The sequence below is a fragment of the Plasmodium fragile genome, assembly GCF_000956335.1.
Source record: "Plasmodium fragile strain nilgiri unplaced genomic scaffold supercont1.20, whole genome shotgun sequence".
NCBI classification, from domain to species: domain Eukaryota; phylum Apicomplexa; class Aconoidasida; order Haemosporida; family Plasmodiidae; genus Plasmodium; species Plasmodium fragile.
This window is the reverse complement of record NW_012192600.1, coordinates 196,418-214,605: the sequence shown is the minus strand read 5'-3', so window position 1 is coordinate 214,605 and position 18,188 is coordinate 196,418. Positions and strand designations below refer to the sequence as shown.

General features: G+C 40.1%; 8 protein-coding genes across 8 annotated transcripts; 3 read left to right on the top strand and 5 right to left on the bottom strand.

Moving 5' to 3' along the window:
- Positions 1–202: 202 nt before the first annotated feature.
- AK88_02148 (uncharacterized protein) lies at positions 203–1,771 on the bottom strand (the record flags this gene model as incomplete). The annotated part of the gene is made up of 5 exons (XM_012479782.1): positions 203–747; positions 1,019–1,091; positions 1,237–1,314; positions 1,536–1,586; positions 1,757–1,771. The coding sequence occupies 5 exons, from the start codon at positions 1,769–1,771 to the stop codon at positions 203–205; spliced, it is 762 nt and encodes a 253-aa protein (XP_012335205.1).
- Positions 1,772–3,487: 1,716 nt separating this feature from the next.
- AK88_02147 (uncharacterized protein) lies at positions 3,488–4,102 on the top strand (the record flags this gene model as incomplete). Its single annotated transcript, XM_012479781.1, has 1 exon — positions 3,488–4,102. One exon carries the CDS (start codon positions 3,488–3,490, stop codon positions 4,100–4,102), a length of 615 nt encoding a protein of 204 aa, XP_012335204.1.
- Positions 4,103–5,009: 907 nt separating this feature from the next.
- Positions 5,010–5,279, bottom strand: AK88_02146 (uncharacterized protein; the record flags this gene model as incomplete). Its single annotated transcript, XM_012479780.1, has 1 exon — positions 5,010–5,279. One exon carries the CDS (start codon positions 5,277–5,279, stop codon positions 5,010–5,012), a length of 270 nt encoding a protein of 89 aa, XP_012335203.1.
- A 739-nt stretch (positions 5,280–6,018) lies between these two features.
- AK88_02145 (uncharacterized protein) lies at positions 6,019–8,616 on the top strand (the record flags this gene model as incomplete). Its single annotated transcript, XM_012479779.1, has 7 exons — positions 6,019–7,232; positions 7,462–7,593; positions 7,745–7,786; positions 7,902–7,977; positions 8,121–8,241; positions 8,358–8,419; positions 8,533–8,616. The coding sequence occupies 7 exons, from the start codon at positions 6,019–6,021 to the stop codon at positions 8,614–8,616; spliced, it is 1,731 nt and encodes a 576-aa protein (XP_012335202.1).
- A 583-nt stretch (positions 8,617–9,199) lies between these two features.
- Positions 9,200–9,682, bottom strand: AK88_02144 (uncharacterized protein; the record flags this gene model as incomplete). The annotated part of the gene is made up of 1 exon (XM_012479778.1): positions 9,200–9,682. One exon carries the CDS (start codon positions 9,680–9,682, stop codon positions 9,200–9,202), a length of 483 nt encoding a protein of 160 aa, XP_012335201.1.
- A 1,907-nt stretch (positions 9,683–11,589) lies between these two features.
- On the top strand, positions 11,590–12,112 carry AK88_02143 (ribosomal protein S19; the record flags this gene model as incomplete). Its single annotated transcript, XM_012479777.1, has 2 exons — positions 11,590–11,616; positions 11,678–12,112. 2 exons carry the CDS (start codon positions 11,590–11,592, stop codon positions 12,110–12,112), a joined length of 462 nt encoding a protein of 153 aa, XP_012335200.1.
- Positions 12,113–12,856: 744 nt separating this feature from the next.
- Positions 12,857–15,568, bottom strand: AK88_02142 (uncharacterized protein; the record flags this gene model as incomplete). Its single annotated transcript, XM_012479776.1, has 1 exon — positions 12,857–15,568. One exon carries the CDS (start codon positions 15,566–15,568, stop codon positions 12,857–12,859), a length of 2,712 nt encoding a protein of 903 aa, XP_012335199.1.
- Positions 15,569–17,077: 1,509 nt separating this feature from the next.
- Positions 17,078–17,650, bottom strand: AK88_02141 (uncharacterized protein; the record flags this gene model as incomplete). Its single annotated transcript, XM_012479775.1, has 1 exon — positions 17,078–17,650. One exon carries the CDS (start codon positions 17,648–17,650, stop codon positions 17,078–17,080), a length of 573 nt encoding a protein of 190 aa, XP_012335198.1.
- Between the last annotated feature and the right edge of the window lie 538 nt (positions 17,651–18,188).

Here is an 18,188-nt window from a genome sequence, read left to right as displayed (position 1 = left end):
AAAAAAAAAAAAAAAAAAAAAAAAGAACAAAAAAGAAAAAAATACAGGCGCGCGTCTGCGCAACATATACAACCCCCCCCGCCCTACGACTTAACATGCGAAAGGAACTTATTCTTTTTCGAAACATAATCTATGATGTGTGCAGATATATCACTTCCAGAATCGGAATCGCTTTCATTTTTCCTATCCATATAATCATTATTTATGATGGCGTTTTTTTTTTTTTTTTTATTTCACTCTTAACGTATGTACTGAGTACATCTTTCATGCTGGTATTAAACCAGCTAAAAATTGGGTGCTTATTCAGGTTTAGTGATTTACTTAAAGCGTCATGAATATTTTCCGTGCACTGTAAAACATCCAAGTTATCTCTCTTTATTAATTCTACCGTGTGGCTGTTTATGTACCCTCCATAGTTGTACAGATCATCAGCTTTTATTTGTTCTTCTATGTCCAAGCTTAACTTGCGCACATCTGCTTTAAGCTTCTCTTTCAAATAAGCTACATAATTTTGTGAAGAATCTATACTGTAAAATTCTACTAAACCGATTCCTAAGGATTTCCCATGCTTATCATCTTCAAGAATAACTACTCTTTTCACTTTTCCAATTTTGTCGCAACAATTTTTTATCACCACATCATTTATAAAGTATAACAAATTGACCAGTAATAAAAACTCCACCTTATTATCTTCTTCCTCTTCTGCGTCTTCGCTCAATTGTGGGGCCCCGAGGAATAAGCACGGTTCTGTACGAAATGGTTCATGTGTTGTGGGATTATACGTGGTAGCAAGTGTGAAAAATCAAATCGATCGCTTCAAACGCAATAAATAAAAGCAGCAGGCGTTGTGGCCATTTTGCACGTTCCTCCTTCATCGTTGCCGTGCATGCAGGGGGGGGGGAGGAGAGCGACGTGAGGCACTACGAACGACATGTATATATTTCCCAAGGAGCTTTTTTCCCCCTACCCCCTCGTGCGCACATTGCATGCTGCCGCTTTTAAAAATGTGTGTAGTTACCCTTTTTGGTGTAAACCGCCTTCGCGCCGCTTAATTTTTTGTACAAACTTTTTCTTGACTTTTCAAATAATTGCTACGATGTGGGAAAAGGGGGAAGCGGTCAAATAGAAATTTTTTTTTTTATCCCTTAGACTGCATAAATTTGTATGCGCAGCAAAAAAAAAAGTGCTCCCTTTTTTAGCTGGGGCCCCAATTGGGGTTCTTCTTAAATGTCTCACCTCTTTCGGCTTGACGACGGGCGCCCTTTCGACTTCCTTTTTTTTTTCTTCGATTCTTTTTTCGTATGATCCCTGCAGCTGTTCGTTGGGAGGGGGGAAAGAGAAGTACAATGTAGCCACATGTGGAAGAAAGTCAAGTGACGCAAAATGGTTATAAAACGCCGTTGCTCCAAATAAATTGCTTCCTTCCCTCTTTTGCCACCACGTCACTCGAGGAGCCTTAATGTAGCAACAGGAAAAAACATTATGCCCTACTCCTACAAGCGCATGCATACGATATGTTCAACCCAGGGCCTTACCAAATTGTCGGCCTCTAACCCTTCGTATAAATCCTCATCATCCTCGTCAACCTTGAAAAGGGGGGAAAATGAGGAAAATGCAAATGTTAAATTTGGTAACAAAAAAAAAAAATCTACACACAACAACTGCATTTGAAGGTGAGCAATTTTGCAAGTGCTACTTTATGAAGGGGATACCCTCGGGTAGGGCGGTCACTTGGTGCTCATTTGTGTGTTCATACCTCCGAATAATCCATTGGTGTGTTGGTGGATGGGTCAAGTGAATTAGGCCGAAGAATGGGTGCCACACACAAGTGCATACATATGTGTGTACTCGCCTATGCCCTTATTATCCGTGCTGCTTCTTTGCGCGATTGCAACGTCGTCACTTTCTTTTCGCTTAGCATGCACAGGTGTGCTCTGGGCCTGCAGGTTGGGTTCGCCGCTCAGCTATCAAGTTAGGCCGTCCCTTAAATGTAAAAAGGGCGCAGCGGAGGGATTACGTCTTCTCTCTTGCGGAGGTAAATGCAAAATGACATGGGCATCCAACAAACTAAGAGGCTTTCCTTCCCCTGTACATGTAACGTTCACAATTGGGGAAAATTATTTTTGCGTGTTTTGTGCATACCGTCTGAAGGGTGAGCAGCACTGACTCGGGAATACAGACATACCTGAGCACCGCGTGCAGACTGCAGAACAGAACGAGAATTTCACAATTTCGCAATTTTGAAAAACTTCATATGTTCAAACTGCGATTGTTCACATGTTTTGCACGTGTGTGTACCTCACGTGGGGGAAAAACGAGAACATCAAGACTCGAAAAATCGACTCGCTCTTTTCACCCTAGCCCCTTAAAAAAAAAAAAAGCTCCGCGGTATTAGAAATAAAGGTACGTGTAAAGAGTTAGGGGCACTTGCATATGTTTCATTGGTGTAACGAATATATGACACACGCCACGTCGGACATTTTTACACAAGCAACAATACAGAGTGAGAAAAGGGCAAAAAAAAGAAAAAAAAAAAAAGTATGCCCTTCTCCCTCTTTACACAAGCAACCGCAAGAGAACCAATTGGCTCACTTTGTTAATGAGAAATTTGATGTTGCATGGAAGATCTTTCCACAAGGAGGTTATTTCATTTTTATATACATCAAATAGCACGTAGGGGTGTAACAGAAAAAGGGAAAAAAAAAAAAAAGTTCTCCCCTAAATGTCATAACGTTATGGCCTTAACACCTGATGGCGTATTCTTTTTTTTTTTTTTTTTTTTTTTTTTTCTTGTGAAATGCGTAAATCCAGCTCATTCTCGATAACCTCCACGTTGTTCATATGAAAAAGGAGAGCTCAAAAAATTATGTAAATATTTGCCTTCATTAAATGTTACATATAAACTGAGAAAAGGATTATGTTATCAAAGTGGAGTGAAAAAAGCTTTACACCTTGAAGGCGTGAAGGTTCCGGCAAAAACTGAGTGACGCTTAACGATCAAGTCAAGCCCGGGCTTAAAACAAAAATAAACCCTGAGGCTCAAAAGGGAAGTGAATGGTATACAACTCCACGGAAAAAAAAAAAAAAAAAGTTATAAAGTTAAAAACAAATCTGCAGAAAGCTGTGTTTACAATTGAAGCTGTTTTTGTTTTTTTCACAAACAAGAGGGAAAAAAAAAGAGCACGATTTCATACAATTATTTATCCCTACCCAAAAATCTTTTACGGAATACAGCATATTATACCCTGTAAGCAACAGAGGTTAAGAGAAGCCGGAGAAAACTTGAATAACACGAAAAAGTACGAAGAAGCGAAAAAACATTTACCTTTTCACTCCACCCTGGATAGAGATTTTTTCAGGAGCACACTTTGCCCATTTTTCTTACAACTTGTTTTTTCGCTGGTCTTGCATTCCTGCCCTCACTGTGCGCCCCTCGCCCGCTTTACATTTTACGGGTGTTCCTGATTAACACGCTTCCAAAAAGAAAATGGAAAAAACATGGAGGTGTAATTCCTGCCTAGTGGTTAACTCGGAAGAGGCCACAGAATGTGCGTGCTGTATGCAAAAGAGGAGCAACGAGGATGGTAAGATAAACGGAAATTTTATGAACAATGGTAACGACAGCGATCGCGATAACTTAATCGATATTGAAAAAAAACACAAAAAAAAAAATGACGACAGCTCCTCTATTAATACAGACACAAATGTTGAAGCACATGCCACAAATTCCACAGAGGATACCAAGCATAGTGAAAATGCAAATGAAGGTAAAGGTGGTATGTTCGATGGAGATGGCTTTATGCCATCACTCAAACAATCCCCTGACATCCGATCTTCAAGTAAAAGCATTTTCATAACGGGCGTGCCAAATAGTAATACCACCACCGCAACGAACGATACCACAACTGTTACACTTGAAGACACCAATGGACACATTAAAGAGAACAGAACAGGGGAGAATAACGTCACTGGGGAGAAAACCAAAAAGACCATTGCAAAAGGCAGAGGCAGGAAGAAGGCAGACAAGAGAGAGAGAGCGCCATCTACGCGAATACAACCTGCTAGAAAATGCACACAAAAAAAAATATGCTACAAGACATGAGCACATTTAAACAATGGGGCATATATAAATACATAATAACATGCTATTTTTTTTTTTTTTTTTTCCACTTTTTTTCACTTTGTCTATTTATCGAGGCAGTTAATGAATCAATTACTCAATGAGTTGATAATTCTTTTATGCAACCGTCCGTCCACTTACCCGATCATTTTTTCCGCACACATGTTTTCCGTACATTCATGCAGGAACTAAAATAGTTTTATTCTATTTTTTTAATTTTGACAATTTTTTAATTCCATCTTATTAATGCTTTTTTTTTTTTTTTTACCCCCCTTTTAATTCGGCCCTACACGCAGGTTTGTATGGATACACCTGTGTATGCGCTGTTGTCTGGCTCAAATCATTACATGTTCACAGGATGAATGGAAAAGTTATATTTATTTTTAGCACCCCTCACGGCGTACTAATCACAGTTCGCATAAAAGGAGCAACGTAGGAGGGGCTCCCAGATTTAGGGTTCAGGCAGACTTACATCGCAGAGCCATGTGTAGATGGGCAACGTTTGGACACAGTCACGCTAATGCGCATATGTCGACTACTGGTATTTTACGCTGCATGTATTATCCTATTTCTGTTTTGGAGGAATTCACGTGGTGACGACTGCTCAGGAGCAACACGCTTTTTCCCTTCTTTCTTAGCATATACATTCATGCGATGAACAAAAAAAAACACACACACACAAGGGTTGTACAAAGGCGGTGGACACAACTTGATTGTCCCCCCTTTAGTTACTCACTTGGCTACCTGCAGGAGGGGCAATCCAGAAGGTCTTCTTTTGGGATACGCAGGGGGCTGTGCGCACTAGTGATTGAGATTGTCATTTACACAGTTCCAGTGATGATTCCCCATCACCCTTCCGCTTCCTGTCTCACACTGCTGCCCCCCCCCCTTACACGTTTGTATTTTCGTCATAATCTGCGCTCTTGGATGTGGGCTTTTTATTATGGTATATCTTTTTAATAATTTCGAAATCCACTTCCCTGGGCACTTCAATTGGCTTAAAGGTGTCAATGAAAAAATTCAAAACGTGGTAGTTGCTTCCTGCATAAGTCACGATGGTGGGTAACACGAAGAGTCCCAAGACGTAAAATATTTGAGCCCGTCTGTCTTTTATATTCTTGCCACTAGGTTTGTGGTACCCGCTGTAGAAAAAACCCATTCTTCTGCGAAAAGAAAATGACAAAAATGAGGGACACGGTGGAAGGTCTTTGGGGGGGGGAAAAATCCCTTTGTCGCTACACTCCTTCCGCAATGTGCCCTCTCTGTGCCGCGTCAAAAGGGAATAGCACACGCATCATTCACACGGTCGTATATTAACACACTTGTGGGCATAACTTGGTTGGCATTTTCAACCGTGTTCACAGAGCTCGAGGTGTTTACACAAATGCAGGCACCCCTACACATTTGCACACGGAAGTAACTTACTCATGTGAATAGAACACGAAAAAGAGATTTGCCTCTCTTGGTGAATCGTTAACCTCTTGTTCCCTTTCCCACTTTATACTTTTGCTTGAGAGTACATATGGCCCTTTCTTCCTAGTTGTTTTTTTTTTTTTTTTTTTCAAATTTGTAAGTACCCCCTATCTGTAAACATCCCTTAGAAATTCACCTAAATAAACTCATCAACAAAAAAAATGCCACAGAAGCAAAATTGGAAGGGGGGGGGGGGTTCCAAAAGAAATTGTGGCGCTCAGCGGAACAGAATTTTTGAATTTCGCGGAAATTAAATATTTGTTGCTAGCGCACAAGCAAAAAAAAAAAAAAAAAAAAAAAAAATATATGCAACATAAGGGCAAACACAAATATAAGCGTATAAATGAACAGGTAAATACGATCACACAGGTGTGCTTATCCACACGAATGCGTCGTAAAGTAAATTGAAAAAAAAAAAAATCAAAATGGAAGACGAGACGGAGAAAGACCTGGTGGGGCTTGTTTTGTCAGAACTTGAAATGTCCAAGGAATATATTAGGGGCAAATTTAAAGGTACAGGAAAGGGCGGCAAAGGTGAAGAAGAAAGGAGGGACCAAACAGGGGGAGAACCCAAGGAGGTTTACAAAAACTACGACAAGATATTAACCAGCATTGAGGACAAAATAGCTTTTTATAAAAACTTGAGCGACGTGGAAAACGAAAAAAAGGGACACACTCAAAAGGGGGAAAACGGCCCCACTGAGCAGCGCTACCAAAGGACAGCGAGACGAAGGGACAACTTTTTCGAAGAATACGAAAAAAACAAATCCAGTCTTCAGAAAATGAAGAAGAAAACCATTGCAGGGTACACAGCGGAAGGAAATGCCATAATTATAAACAATGATAAATTTTGCAAAATGTTCCTTAATTATAATTTGTCTAGTGATCGGGAAAATGGAGTGCAGGATGGGCGCTCGAATGGAACTGTCCAGGGAGGGGACGACTTAAGCGAACTGTCCTGCTCAAGCTCGAGCGTCGTTTCGCTACACAGTTTTGTAAAAAGTGAAAAGGCTAAACGGATAAGAAGCAACAGGGAAGCATACGTAAAGCATAAATATCATGATCATGCATTTGTTAATCACAAATTGTATCCCTGCAGTGACTGCTCGTCCAGTTCGTTCAGCTGGTATAGCGATGACTATGACGATCTGTTCTACTACTCTAATTTGTTAAAGGAGGACAAACGGTTGAGAAAGCACTCCGTAGGGGAAGCAGCAGGGGAGGAGGGTAAGAAGAAGAACAAGGATAAGCAACAGTGTAAACAAAAGAAGCGCGTAGAAAAACAGGACAAGCAGCTCGAACGTGATGCTGCAAACGAATCCCCCTTCTACAACTACATCTACTTCAAGTTAGCTGAAAAGGACAAAAGGAAAAAAGCCTACCCCGTTTTTGTAAACACCATAAATGGAAAAAAAAAAATGTATAATTTAAAAAAAATTTGCAAACTTACACATAAAAAGAATTCCAACTCTGTTGATGCAAATAAGTATGAATTAGATGATGCGCTATTCAGTTACAAAAAGTGTAAGTTACTTCCATCCGTTAAGAATGAAACGAAGAGCAAAGGAACTCAGCTCATGGAAATGCACTCCAAGGATGTGTTGAAGAGAAAGCACTTTGATTCTGATGAGATAAACTAGTAAGTGCAACATAAAAAAGAAAATAAATAATAAATAAGCCACATGAAAAGCGAGTCGCAAATAAATGCTACCCTCCTGTATAAGCAAAAATGGGAAAATAAAAAAAATTAAAAAAAAATGTAACTTACCCTATGAAAGATGCTAGTGGATGGACTGCTCATCAAAGTTCATGGCAACGCAGGGGGAAGCAAATATTTTTATACCCTAACGTACCTCCTCATTTTTCAGCGCAATAGACAAAATTATACATCAGCTGGGAAAAATCTCCAGCTCCGAAAAAGAAGACAAAAAAAAGTTCAACCACTCTGACCACTTCAACAACATTATTAACAAAAATAAGGAGTTTTTAAAACGGGAAAAGTAACACAAAGATATAGAGCATACAGTTCTCCTTTATTTTATTTTTTTTTTTTTGTTCGCATTGTGTGTGCATTTCTATCCGTTGTACCCACCCTGGCGATGTGTCCACCTGCACCCCTTTTTTTTTTTTTTTTGGTCACCTCCTTTGCAGAAATTTTACCTTCCAAAAGTTGTGCGAAACTGAGAAGATAACGTAAGGAACAGTTGCAAGCGAAAAGGCGGCATCACCGCTCAACCGACTAACCGCTGAACTTCATAGCAGCAAAACTGCATAGCCGCTCAACCGTGAACCCCCCCTTTTTGCGCAGGCTAAAAGTAAAAATCATCGGAACTGATGGGAAGGTGATCAAGAATAAAAGTCTGGATAATGTTCTAATCAACAAGGTACCCACAAGACGGCACACGCTAACACGCACACTTGTATCAATGTACTTCACGCGCAGTGTATATGTGGCACATATTTTCCTACCATCCTCTGCGCGGGTGATGTCCACCGTCCTCCCCCTCCTCCCGTTTACCCCACGCAGAACAAAACCTTCGGCGATTTGGCCACCCACCTGGGCCACTCGTTCAAGCTACCCAAGGACAAAATAGAAAACATCAAAATGTATTTCGACGGGGATTTATGTGATAAGGGTCTTACATTTGGTAATTTTGAAAAGAGATAATATGCCTTTTTGCGTGGCGGTGAAAAGGCATTCCCCTCTTATGTCGCACCCGTTGCTGTGCCTGCCTTTACACCAGTTCTGTCCCTCCCACAACAGATAAGGAAGAACTGGGGCTGGAAGATGGCTTCCAAATAGACGTGAAGTTTCCCCTGTCCGACGTAATCAAATTGTTGCTTTTGCATTTTGATGTCACTAGCGTTGAGCCATAAAACTATTTCAATATTGACGTAATGTTTTTTTTTTTTTTTTTTTTTTTTTTCATTCCCATCAGGATAATGCTATTAAGGAAGACGAAGCGAACCTCAGTGATGACAACTATGTGCTCTACCTACCGGACTCGTACGTCATTGATTAGTTAGCGAAAGGGGGAGCACAAGCACCCTTGTTTTTTGTTCAAAAAATAAAGTCTTTCTTTTCATCTTTTTCCCTTTTCTCACCTGGCCTGTGCAAGTGAGTAATTCTTGAAAAAGCCGAATAAGCAACGAACTGATGCACTTAACGGATCGGCATAGCTCAGTCAATTTCTTCTTGAATGAAATGTTTTTTTTAATGTTATCAAATGATGTGGATACATGTGGTATACCACACGTACCAACGTGTCTGTGTGTGTGTAGCGGGTCATACAAATTACCAAAACATATTCAAGTTTTTTTTTTTTCTTTATTTTTACAAAATGGCAAATGTACATTTTAAAAAAAGTGCCACTTTGGGATAGTGGCGCAGGGGGAAAACAAAAAAATGCACACTATGAAGCATAATATGCATAACGTTCGGAGAACCAAATAGCAACCCGGAAGGTACAGTAAAAGCGCGGGTTGAAGCAACAACAAAAAAAGGAGGATGCAACGTGGTCACTGCGCACATGACCACAATGCACAGCAAATACAAAAAAAAAAAAAAAGTACACTTACACCCATGTATGTGTACCGCAACGGCACTCAAAAATCCATTGGGATGTTCTGCCACGCCTGGAAAGATTTTTCATTAAACGTGCATTTCTTGGAGTACTTTGCAACTTTCAAAATGCCAATGTAGGCATATTTGCAATTGGCAATATTGCCAACATGTTCTGGAAATAAAATATAATCATCAGGGGTGACTTCGCTGTATTTCACTTTGTACTTTTCTTTGTTTATTTCCACAATTGTGTATAAGGTCGTTTTTTCTTTTAACATGTTTACCACATGTTCCATAATGACTTTTGGATCCAAGTCTACATCCTCCAAAACGAGTTTTATAATTCTTTTATTATTGTCAATATTTTTAATTGTCTTTAAGTTTTCCAATTTATCTCTATACGACAGATTAAATCCTCTCAGTGAAACCATATTTTCTTTTTCTCCATCATGGTCCCCACATTGCGTCATATCCTTTTCTGCGTCATTCGTATTTTCTGAATTTTCCAAAGTGCTTGTCTTCATTTTGCGCCTTATTCGCAGACTTGACTGTTGCGTACGAAGGTAAAATTAAGTCTCTGCCGCCGATGTATCCTTCGTTGTTAATTTGCATGCCGAAGAAAGGCATATGTTATTTTTGGTCTACTTTTTGTATGTATTAAATTGGGGGGAAAAAGAGAAACAAAAAAAAAAAAAAAAAGATACTTAAATGCGCATTGTGACAGTTTAAATTTGCAACTTTCCGTTGCCTCCACTTAAAGATGATTAGATGATTAAATTTAAGTTGTAGTATTATTAGAGGTAGCTTATTTTGTTTTTTTATATATTTTTTTTCATTCATCCGTATGGTAACATGCCAATTTGTTTTTCTCGCCTCACACTATTCTGCTGAATGTACCCACAAGAAAACGTCTAAATGGCGCTGCAAAAATGAGGATACTTTTTTGGGCTCGTCAAAAAAAATTTTTTCTTGGGAATTCCCTCCCTTTTTGCTGCAAATAAAATTTATAAGTATTATACGCTTAAAAAATAGTGCACGTCGCTGGAAAAATATGCATATGTGGTTTAACATTACCAACAGGAATTTTATCAACCTTGCAGCTCCGACAAATGCAAAGCGCGGGGGGCAGGCTTAACCAATGCAAATAATATATACGTAAGTTTTTATACGCATTGGGTATATATAATATATATATTTTTTTTATACCTATAACCATTCCAGTGCATTTGATCATTGTATGCGCCTTGTTGAATGTAAACATATTAAAAACCGACACTTTTTTTGCCGCTAGGGTTGGATATGCACTAGTCCCCAGGCGGGTGCTTGCGGCGGGCGATACTTCCATTTTGCTATTTTATGTTGTTGGTGGGTTCCCCCTCACCGCTACGCGCTAAAATTCGAACACGCCCCTCTGAAAAAGAGCTTAAAGTGCATTCAACTCGCGCACAGGCAATAGTGCTCCACTATACCACACCATTTGACGGAAAAAGGGGATACCCATTTGGGTCGGTGAGAAACGGTCGTCGTTGGGCAAGCGAGGCGAGAAAAATGGCCCACAGCAGGAACGGGGAAAAGTGTTATACGTTTTATACATATGCTTAGTGTCAATACCACGGCGCCATGAACAAATATGTACCTATATGAATATATATACGTAAATTATAATATAGCATAGCACAAATTCCGCATTCTAAACGGCAACGAAAAATAAAAAAAAAAAATGTAATCACACAAATTGCAATACGACAAAACGCTTGCTACTTATTTTATTTTTTTCTAACCACTTTTTTAAGAATCAATATAAGTACAAAAATTTACGTGACCATTTCCAACCATGAATTCAACTGTTCCCATCTGAATACAGTAAAATTTTCTCAAAAGCCTTAAACACAAGAAGGAAGTAATAAAAGGAAGAACGCCTTTGTTGAAGGAACCTCTTTTTATTTAAACTCTGCATTTTTCACCCCTACGGATTTATTAAAAAAAAAGCTCCTTGCTTTAAAACCTATCCCCTCCCAATCATGGTAAGCATTTCCACTACTTATATACATATATGCCCAATTGGCCCACTTGCATTTCCGTTTTTTCGCCGCAACAGCAATATGTATGTACGAATGGCTGACAGCATTTGTACGAATGTATTTTCTGTACCCGCTGTGGGCGTACAAAATTTTTGAGTAACTGCTTGGGTTTGGCGAAAGCATACATATATGATGAATGGGATGCTATGCATATGCCCCCTTGCGCGACATGAGTAGAGAGAGCAGCCACACGAGTATTCACATACCATGTGCTTACGCTGGAGTAACGAACATCTTGTGCTTCGCATTTATTTTTTTATCCTTCGAACCGGCCGAAGGGTGCTGCAGCGGAACAACAACAACGCTCAATTTTGTGGTGCCCTGTTGCCGCAACTCCAGTGAATAGCAGCATGAGAGATGTTGTGGCGAATGGCTACGTATGAGCGTTCAGTTGCTTATGCATAATTTTATCCTCCTTACCCCTTTCCCCTTTTACAGGAAGACGCAAACAAACCCAAAAAAAGGACATTCCGAACATTCCACTACAGAGGTGTGGAGCTCGATAAGCTATTGGACTTGAGCCAAGATGAACTGATTAAACTTTTCCGAGCAAGGCAGAGAAGAAAATTCAACAGAGGAATAAGTAAAAAAGAAAAGTCCCTTTTGAAAAAACTCAGAAAAGCAAAAAAAGAATGTGAAGTTGGAGAGAAACCAAGAGCTATCCCAACTCACTTAAGGAACATGACCATCATCCCCGAAATGGTTGGATCCATTGTCGCTGTGCATAATGGCAAACAGTACAATAATGTGGAAATAAAGCCAGAAATGATTGGCTACTACTTAGGAGAATTTTCCATTACCTACAAGCACACCAGACATGGAAAGCCCGGTATCGGTGCCACGCACTCATCCCGTTTCATTCCACTGAAGTGAGCGCCATGGCGCAAGGCAGACAAAGGAACACGTATGTATGTTGCCGACATGCATACGTACATATATATGTTATGCGCACACGCCTTCGCTGGAGGCATATTCCACGCCGCTACAAAGGAGGGTTTTGAACTAAAAAGCGACAAACATGTGCACTGCATTGGTTAACGAGAGCCTTAACGGAGAAAAGGAAAAAACAAGTGAGAACGAACTTGCAAACATGCTTTCGTGAAAAACCTTAATGTTCTTGCATGTACTGTATCTTTTTTCTTTCTTTTTTTTTTTTTTTCATTATCAAATTGGTAGCAGCTCCCCAACTTGCATTTTAAAAGCAAATATATGTATCGTAAGAAGAATTAAAAAAATATAAATATATATACTTTTTTCTCCACTCAAGCACAACGCAGTGCAACATGTAATGTGGGAAAGTTTTCATAGCAGGTTCATTTATTTCCAGTGTTACCATTCATAAAAAAAAAGTTCCACAAAGTAATGTATGTACAAAAAAAAAAATGCACACAAAAAAAGTTGTCCCATTTTTGTGTGCAGCGTGTCCACTATGGCACCCCCATTTGGGCAGATTCACTTTTAGAGGAGTAGCGGAACCACTTGATGGTGGACAATTTTCCACATACTCACAAATGGTAAAATTTACAGCAAATATTGTTAAAAAAAGCAACAAAAAAAAAAAGACAAAATAAATAAAACCTAAACACAAGTATGTGATCGTGATATCCCTGTACGGATTCACAGGAAGACCGTCGAGAACCTTTTCGGCTTCACAGAAGGCACTATATCTGCCTCTTTCCTCTTTTTAAAACTCAAAAAATTCTTTAAGAAGCCAAAAAGAGAACTCTCCATCTGGAAATTCAACTTATTTGGGTTCGTGTAAAAAGTTTGCGGCTTGGCAAACGAATCGCTGCCAAAGCTATAGTGATACACATTCGAGTATTGCTTTAAATTCTCGCACAAATGATTGTTGAGCAAAATAATTTCGTAAAATATGTGGTTGGCCATGTATATCTCCTTTTTGTTCAGAGTGTTAATGTTTATTTGGTACTTGTTTGGCAGGCACTCCTGCAGGCTGAACAACTTTTTGGTCGAACTGAGTTGCAGCGTCTCATCGGTGGCTTGCAGCGGGGTGATGTCCTTCTCCGTTACGCGCAGTTCCTCGCACAGAGGGTTATCTACCTCGTCCTCCGCCTCTGCAGTGCCATCCACATTGCCTTGTGCATTTCCATCTTCACCGCGCAAAGTGTTACAATTTCCCCTGAACATTTCGAGGATTTTTTTTTTTTCAAAATTTTTCCCCAAATCTTCATAGCAAAATAAATCCTTCTTAATTTCTAGGTTCATAAAAACAGAAGCGGAAAGGGACATGGCGTCTTTCAATTCGTTCTGGAAATAACTCATCGAATCGTACACCACGCTCAGGATGTTTATGGAGACGTTATAGGAGGTCAGGCAGGCTACTCTCAGAAGCTTCTTCAAAAAGGATATGACGTAGTGCAATGGGATCATTTGGTTTTTTATAGAAGCATGAATTATCTTTAAGAAGCTCGTGCCGGCGTAGTAGAAGCTCGCTGGTGTTATCAGCTCAAATAGCCTCTTGTAATAATCCGTGTACATATTATCGTTGAGTTTGTTGTCCCCTTCGTCTGTGTGATTTTGTTGGGGGGCAGTTTCATGTTCGCTTGGTTCTTCTTTTGTTTCTTCTCCCTCCTCATCGCTGTCTGCCTCGTCCAGCTCTTCATTAATTCTGTCAATAGTATCCATGGACCTGCTATCTGATCCCCCCACTTGAAGCAAATCCCCTACGTTTAACTCAGTGAGGATGTGAAATATGCCTGGAAGCGCAGCCAGTGATGTGTACAAACCACCGGAGGTGTAAAAGGAGTAGTTGAAAAAGTCGACAAGGTAGTAAGGATTATTTGTGTATGGAAAGACAAACAGTGGTATAGAATGTAGCAACTGGAGAACCATCGAATGGCTGTGGTTAAAGGAGGTTATAAAATAGAACCAGCAACTCGCATATAATCTGGCGTAAATTCTTTTATCTACATTTTCACTTATAAATAAATTTTGTTTTCTATTTTTCAATTTCAGTTCTATTTTTTTCTTTCTCTTAGGACTAATGACATAATCTTCTACTTGATCAATGTCAAAGTCTTCATCACTGAAATTTGCACGGTGCATTAGGTTCGCGTTGTGTAAAAAATTGGCCTCCTGTTCTGTGTCGCTTTCACCCATGCTGCTGTCCCCCTTGAGGGAAGATGCACCATCGGATTCTTCACCAGACGAGTGCACAATGCTATCATCTGTGTCATAATTGTTAAACGTTTTCTTCATTTCCTCCTTGTCATATGGCATTGTCTCCTCCTTCCTTCTGGAGACACGTGTTTTCTTTCTGTTCGCCAGTCCTCCCAACTCCTCGTCATTTAGATCGAAGAACAATTCGTCAATTCTGCTTCTCTTCAAATAATCTTTCTTCCTAATTTGGGTGTCTTTAATTTTCTTTTCTGGTTTTATAGAGTTAATTAAAATGCTAAATATTAAGAGGTTTGTATTTGGGTTATCTCTCAACATGTCTTTATCTCCTCGTCCCACTTGCTCTTTGCCGGTGCATCCTCCATTGCGTGCTTTCGCTGCTGACAAATCATCCTGGCCGCCCGCATCTTCATCTCCGTAGAACTTGTCATCCCGGAGGCCCTTTCTCAAAATGCAAAAGGCTTTCAAAATGGACAAAAAATAATAGTTTAAATCGTAATAAAAACATAAGTATATTTTACAAATATATTTTATCGTGTTGATACTAATTTGATCAATTTTCAACAACTGGAAAATTATTTTTCTAAACAGTTTAATGGGAAAGGCTTTCTTACAATTACTTTGCATGTCGTTTTGTTGTATAAACATGGGTCTGCCATCTGCACCCCAATGACTGGCGTTATGAGTTTCAGTCTGAGGAGTGCCACTTGGATGGTTGGTCCCCACTTGGCTAGCTCCCTTTCCCATTGCGCTAATTATTTTATCATATATTTTGGCTTCAAATTGGAGACTACCAAATAGAAGAGACAAACTTTTTGTTACAAGAACTTCATCACTATGGCTAAGTAACTCAAAGAGCATATTTAAAAATTTATCGTAACACTCATTTAGCCACAAATCGTATTTTGTGTAATCCTTCTTGCCAGTGTCCAGTATGATCAGATCATTTTTGAAGATTCTTCTCAAACTAGCGTTGTCCTGTTCGTCACCACTACAACGCGTGTCCTCCTCCACTGAACAACCATACAATAATTTCTGCTTCATCCGTTCATTGTACAAGAGAAGAAATAATTTGGTCAGGTTAGTCAAAATACCCTTCTTGCTCTTTTCATTTTGTAAAGCAGTGAACAAAGCGCAAATGTCACTTGCGACAGATGCGCTGGGGTTATTCTCCGTAGCAGCTTTTTTCATTTTGCAAATTTGTTGTAGCCCCCTAAGAAGCAGGCATAATACCGCTACTTATAACTTACAACAAAAAATAAATCTCCAAAAGGGATGCCAAAAGAGGGGAATTTCCCAGACGAATAAATGATTAATAAAATGGAGAAAAAAAAAAAAAAAAAAAAAATTATATTTCCTTGTGACATATTTTTTTTTTATTCTTCAAATAGGTGATCACGGCGGTTGTAAATATATGAATCCCCACTGTCCCAATGTTTGCGGCGGAGTGCGGCGAATTTTTCCCAACGCCACAACCGCAGATCTGCATGTTCACGCACCGTGCGCCCATTTTTATACGCAAATGAATGCTGATTGGTGAAAAAGTGCCACCTCAGGGGTAGGCCTTGCTACGCTCTGCCCCCAGACGTATGGAAGAAAAAACAAAAATAATATAAATATACATAGGTACGTTTTTCATGCTTTACATATATAGCATGACACATTCAACATACCTATATATATTTTTATTATTTTTATTTTTTTTTTTTTTTCGTTTTTTGCCTTTTGGGTGAAGCAAAATGGATTCTGCTCGTTAAGAAGCCTCACCCGCCAGTGTAACAAATGTACGTGCCCCATACAGGACTCGGTGAAGAGGTGAAAATGGGTTGGTTCAAGTAATGTCCGAACGGAGTGAACCTCCCAGGAGGTCAGCATTTCGCACAAAGGCTTGCTTCCCCTGTAAATGTTCCATCGAGGCCAACTGCTGCTCCTGCCGTTGTGCCCCCAACAGCGACACTGTGTTCGCCTAAATCTGTGCCAATGTGCCATTATATGTCCACCCCCTGCTACCATACTATCAAGTCGGGGAAACAGATTAAACTCTTTTGAGTGATTAAAATGCGTTTTTAAAAAAAAAAAAAAAAAAATTCGCGCATATGTCTTATACAGACATCACCACCGCGATGCCCCCGCTCCCCCAGGACCCCACCCCGTACGAGTACGTTATGCACATAATTTAAAGTAACACTTGTGAATGTCGCAAAGGGGTGGAAGAAGCTTGGTTGGATCAATGAGGGGTGAGGAAAGAGCAGGGATGGGTGGGGTAGCGCTAGGGGTAATTAGCCCCGATGGGGCTGCAAACGGGTAGGCAGGTTAAAATATTCTAAAGTATAAATCTTAAATATGATGGGCAGTTGAAAAAGGTGAGGAAAATGAAGAAAAATCAAACGGTCCCCCGAAACCCTGAACAAAGTTAGCGAATACATTAATGCCTGTTTTAAGAAAAACGGAAGAGCTAACTTTCCCCAGGGGAAGCAAACGTGTGGGAGTACCTCCACTGTATAAATTACAAGCAAGGTGCAGTAAAAGGGGAGATAAATGTACCCTGTTCTGTTCTTCGGTCAACATGGAACTCTCTGCAGTCTGTCCTCCCCAAGTGGCCTTCTCAAAAATATGAACATCTGGACACTGAATTGTGACTTGGTATATGTCCCCCTCTATGCATTTCCGTCGCTGTGGCTGCTCTGTTCACTGCGCAATTTACACCTTGATCAAAAACTCACTTTCGTCCCCGAGGTGCTTCGTGGAATGTTTCTTCTTCTTTTGCTGCATGCGGTCATGAGAATACCTCAAATCATCCAAGCATAATCTAGCATCGAGTTCAGCTAGGTAATCCCCAATGGTCCACATAAAACAAAAGGAAAAAAAAATCAGTGCGTACACAACGGAACAGAAAGCTAAGCCTATCTTTTTGTCGTGTACCACAAACTGCAAAAATTTGGAAGCTCTGTGAACTGTCACCACGTGAGGGAAATTTAAAATATCAATCAACAGGAAACTTATTAACATGGTCATAATAATGTTGTTTACTATTAATAAGATAATTGTGGATCTGATGGAGGTGACATTTTCAGTTAGAATTCCATAGCAGCCAACTGAACAGACTAAAATGATCACAACTCCGTAAAGCACACAGAGCACTAACAAATTGCATGTCCTTTTCTGCTCATACTCTAGTAACCCAAATACGACCACCAAGAAGGAATATATCAATGGTATTAGGTACAGAACGAATGCTGCCACTCTGTTGGATACACAGTTTGAAGAGCTCATCTTCTGAAGGGGGAAATGTGAATCCGCACGGGGGGAGCTACGATTACGCTGCAATCACTACGTTGCTGTGAAGAGGCTGCCGTGACTACGGTGCTACGCGCGGTGTGTTCTGGTGCCCGACGTACAGTTGCAACAAAGCACAAACTGTACGCACTGCACGGTCTGTCGGTCAGTATTGCCGAGGTGGGGCACACGTGAAGAAGCAAGGCCACTTAAAAATGCGCTCACGTATAGGCTTATGCACATGAACATGCTTGTAACACGCACTTGCGTCCAACGCCCACAAAGGCGGATGCAGGCATGCAACGAGAATGGTAACAGGACAGACAAGGCAACCCCCTCAGCGATCACGCACAGGCGCAGAAATGTCAAAGAGCAAATAAACAAACAAGCAATGGTTGATCTAACAAATGGTCAATGTGTTAATTCGCTAAATGGGGGAAGCCACTCGGTCTAATTCTCTGTCCACACGTTGTCTTTAGGCTAATAAAAAGTTGCCTCTTTGGTAAGTACAAATGGGAAAAAAAAAAAAAAAAAA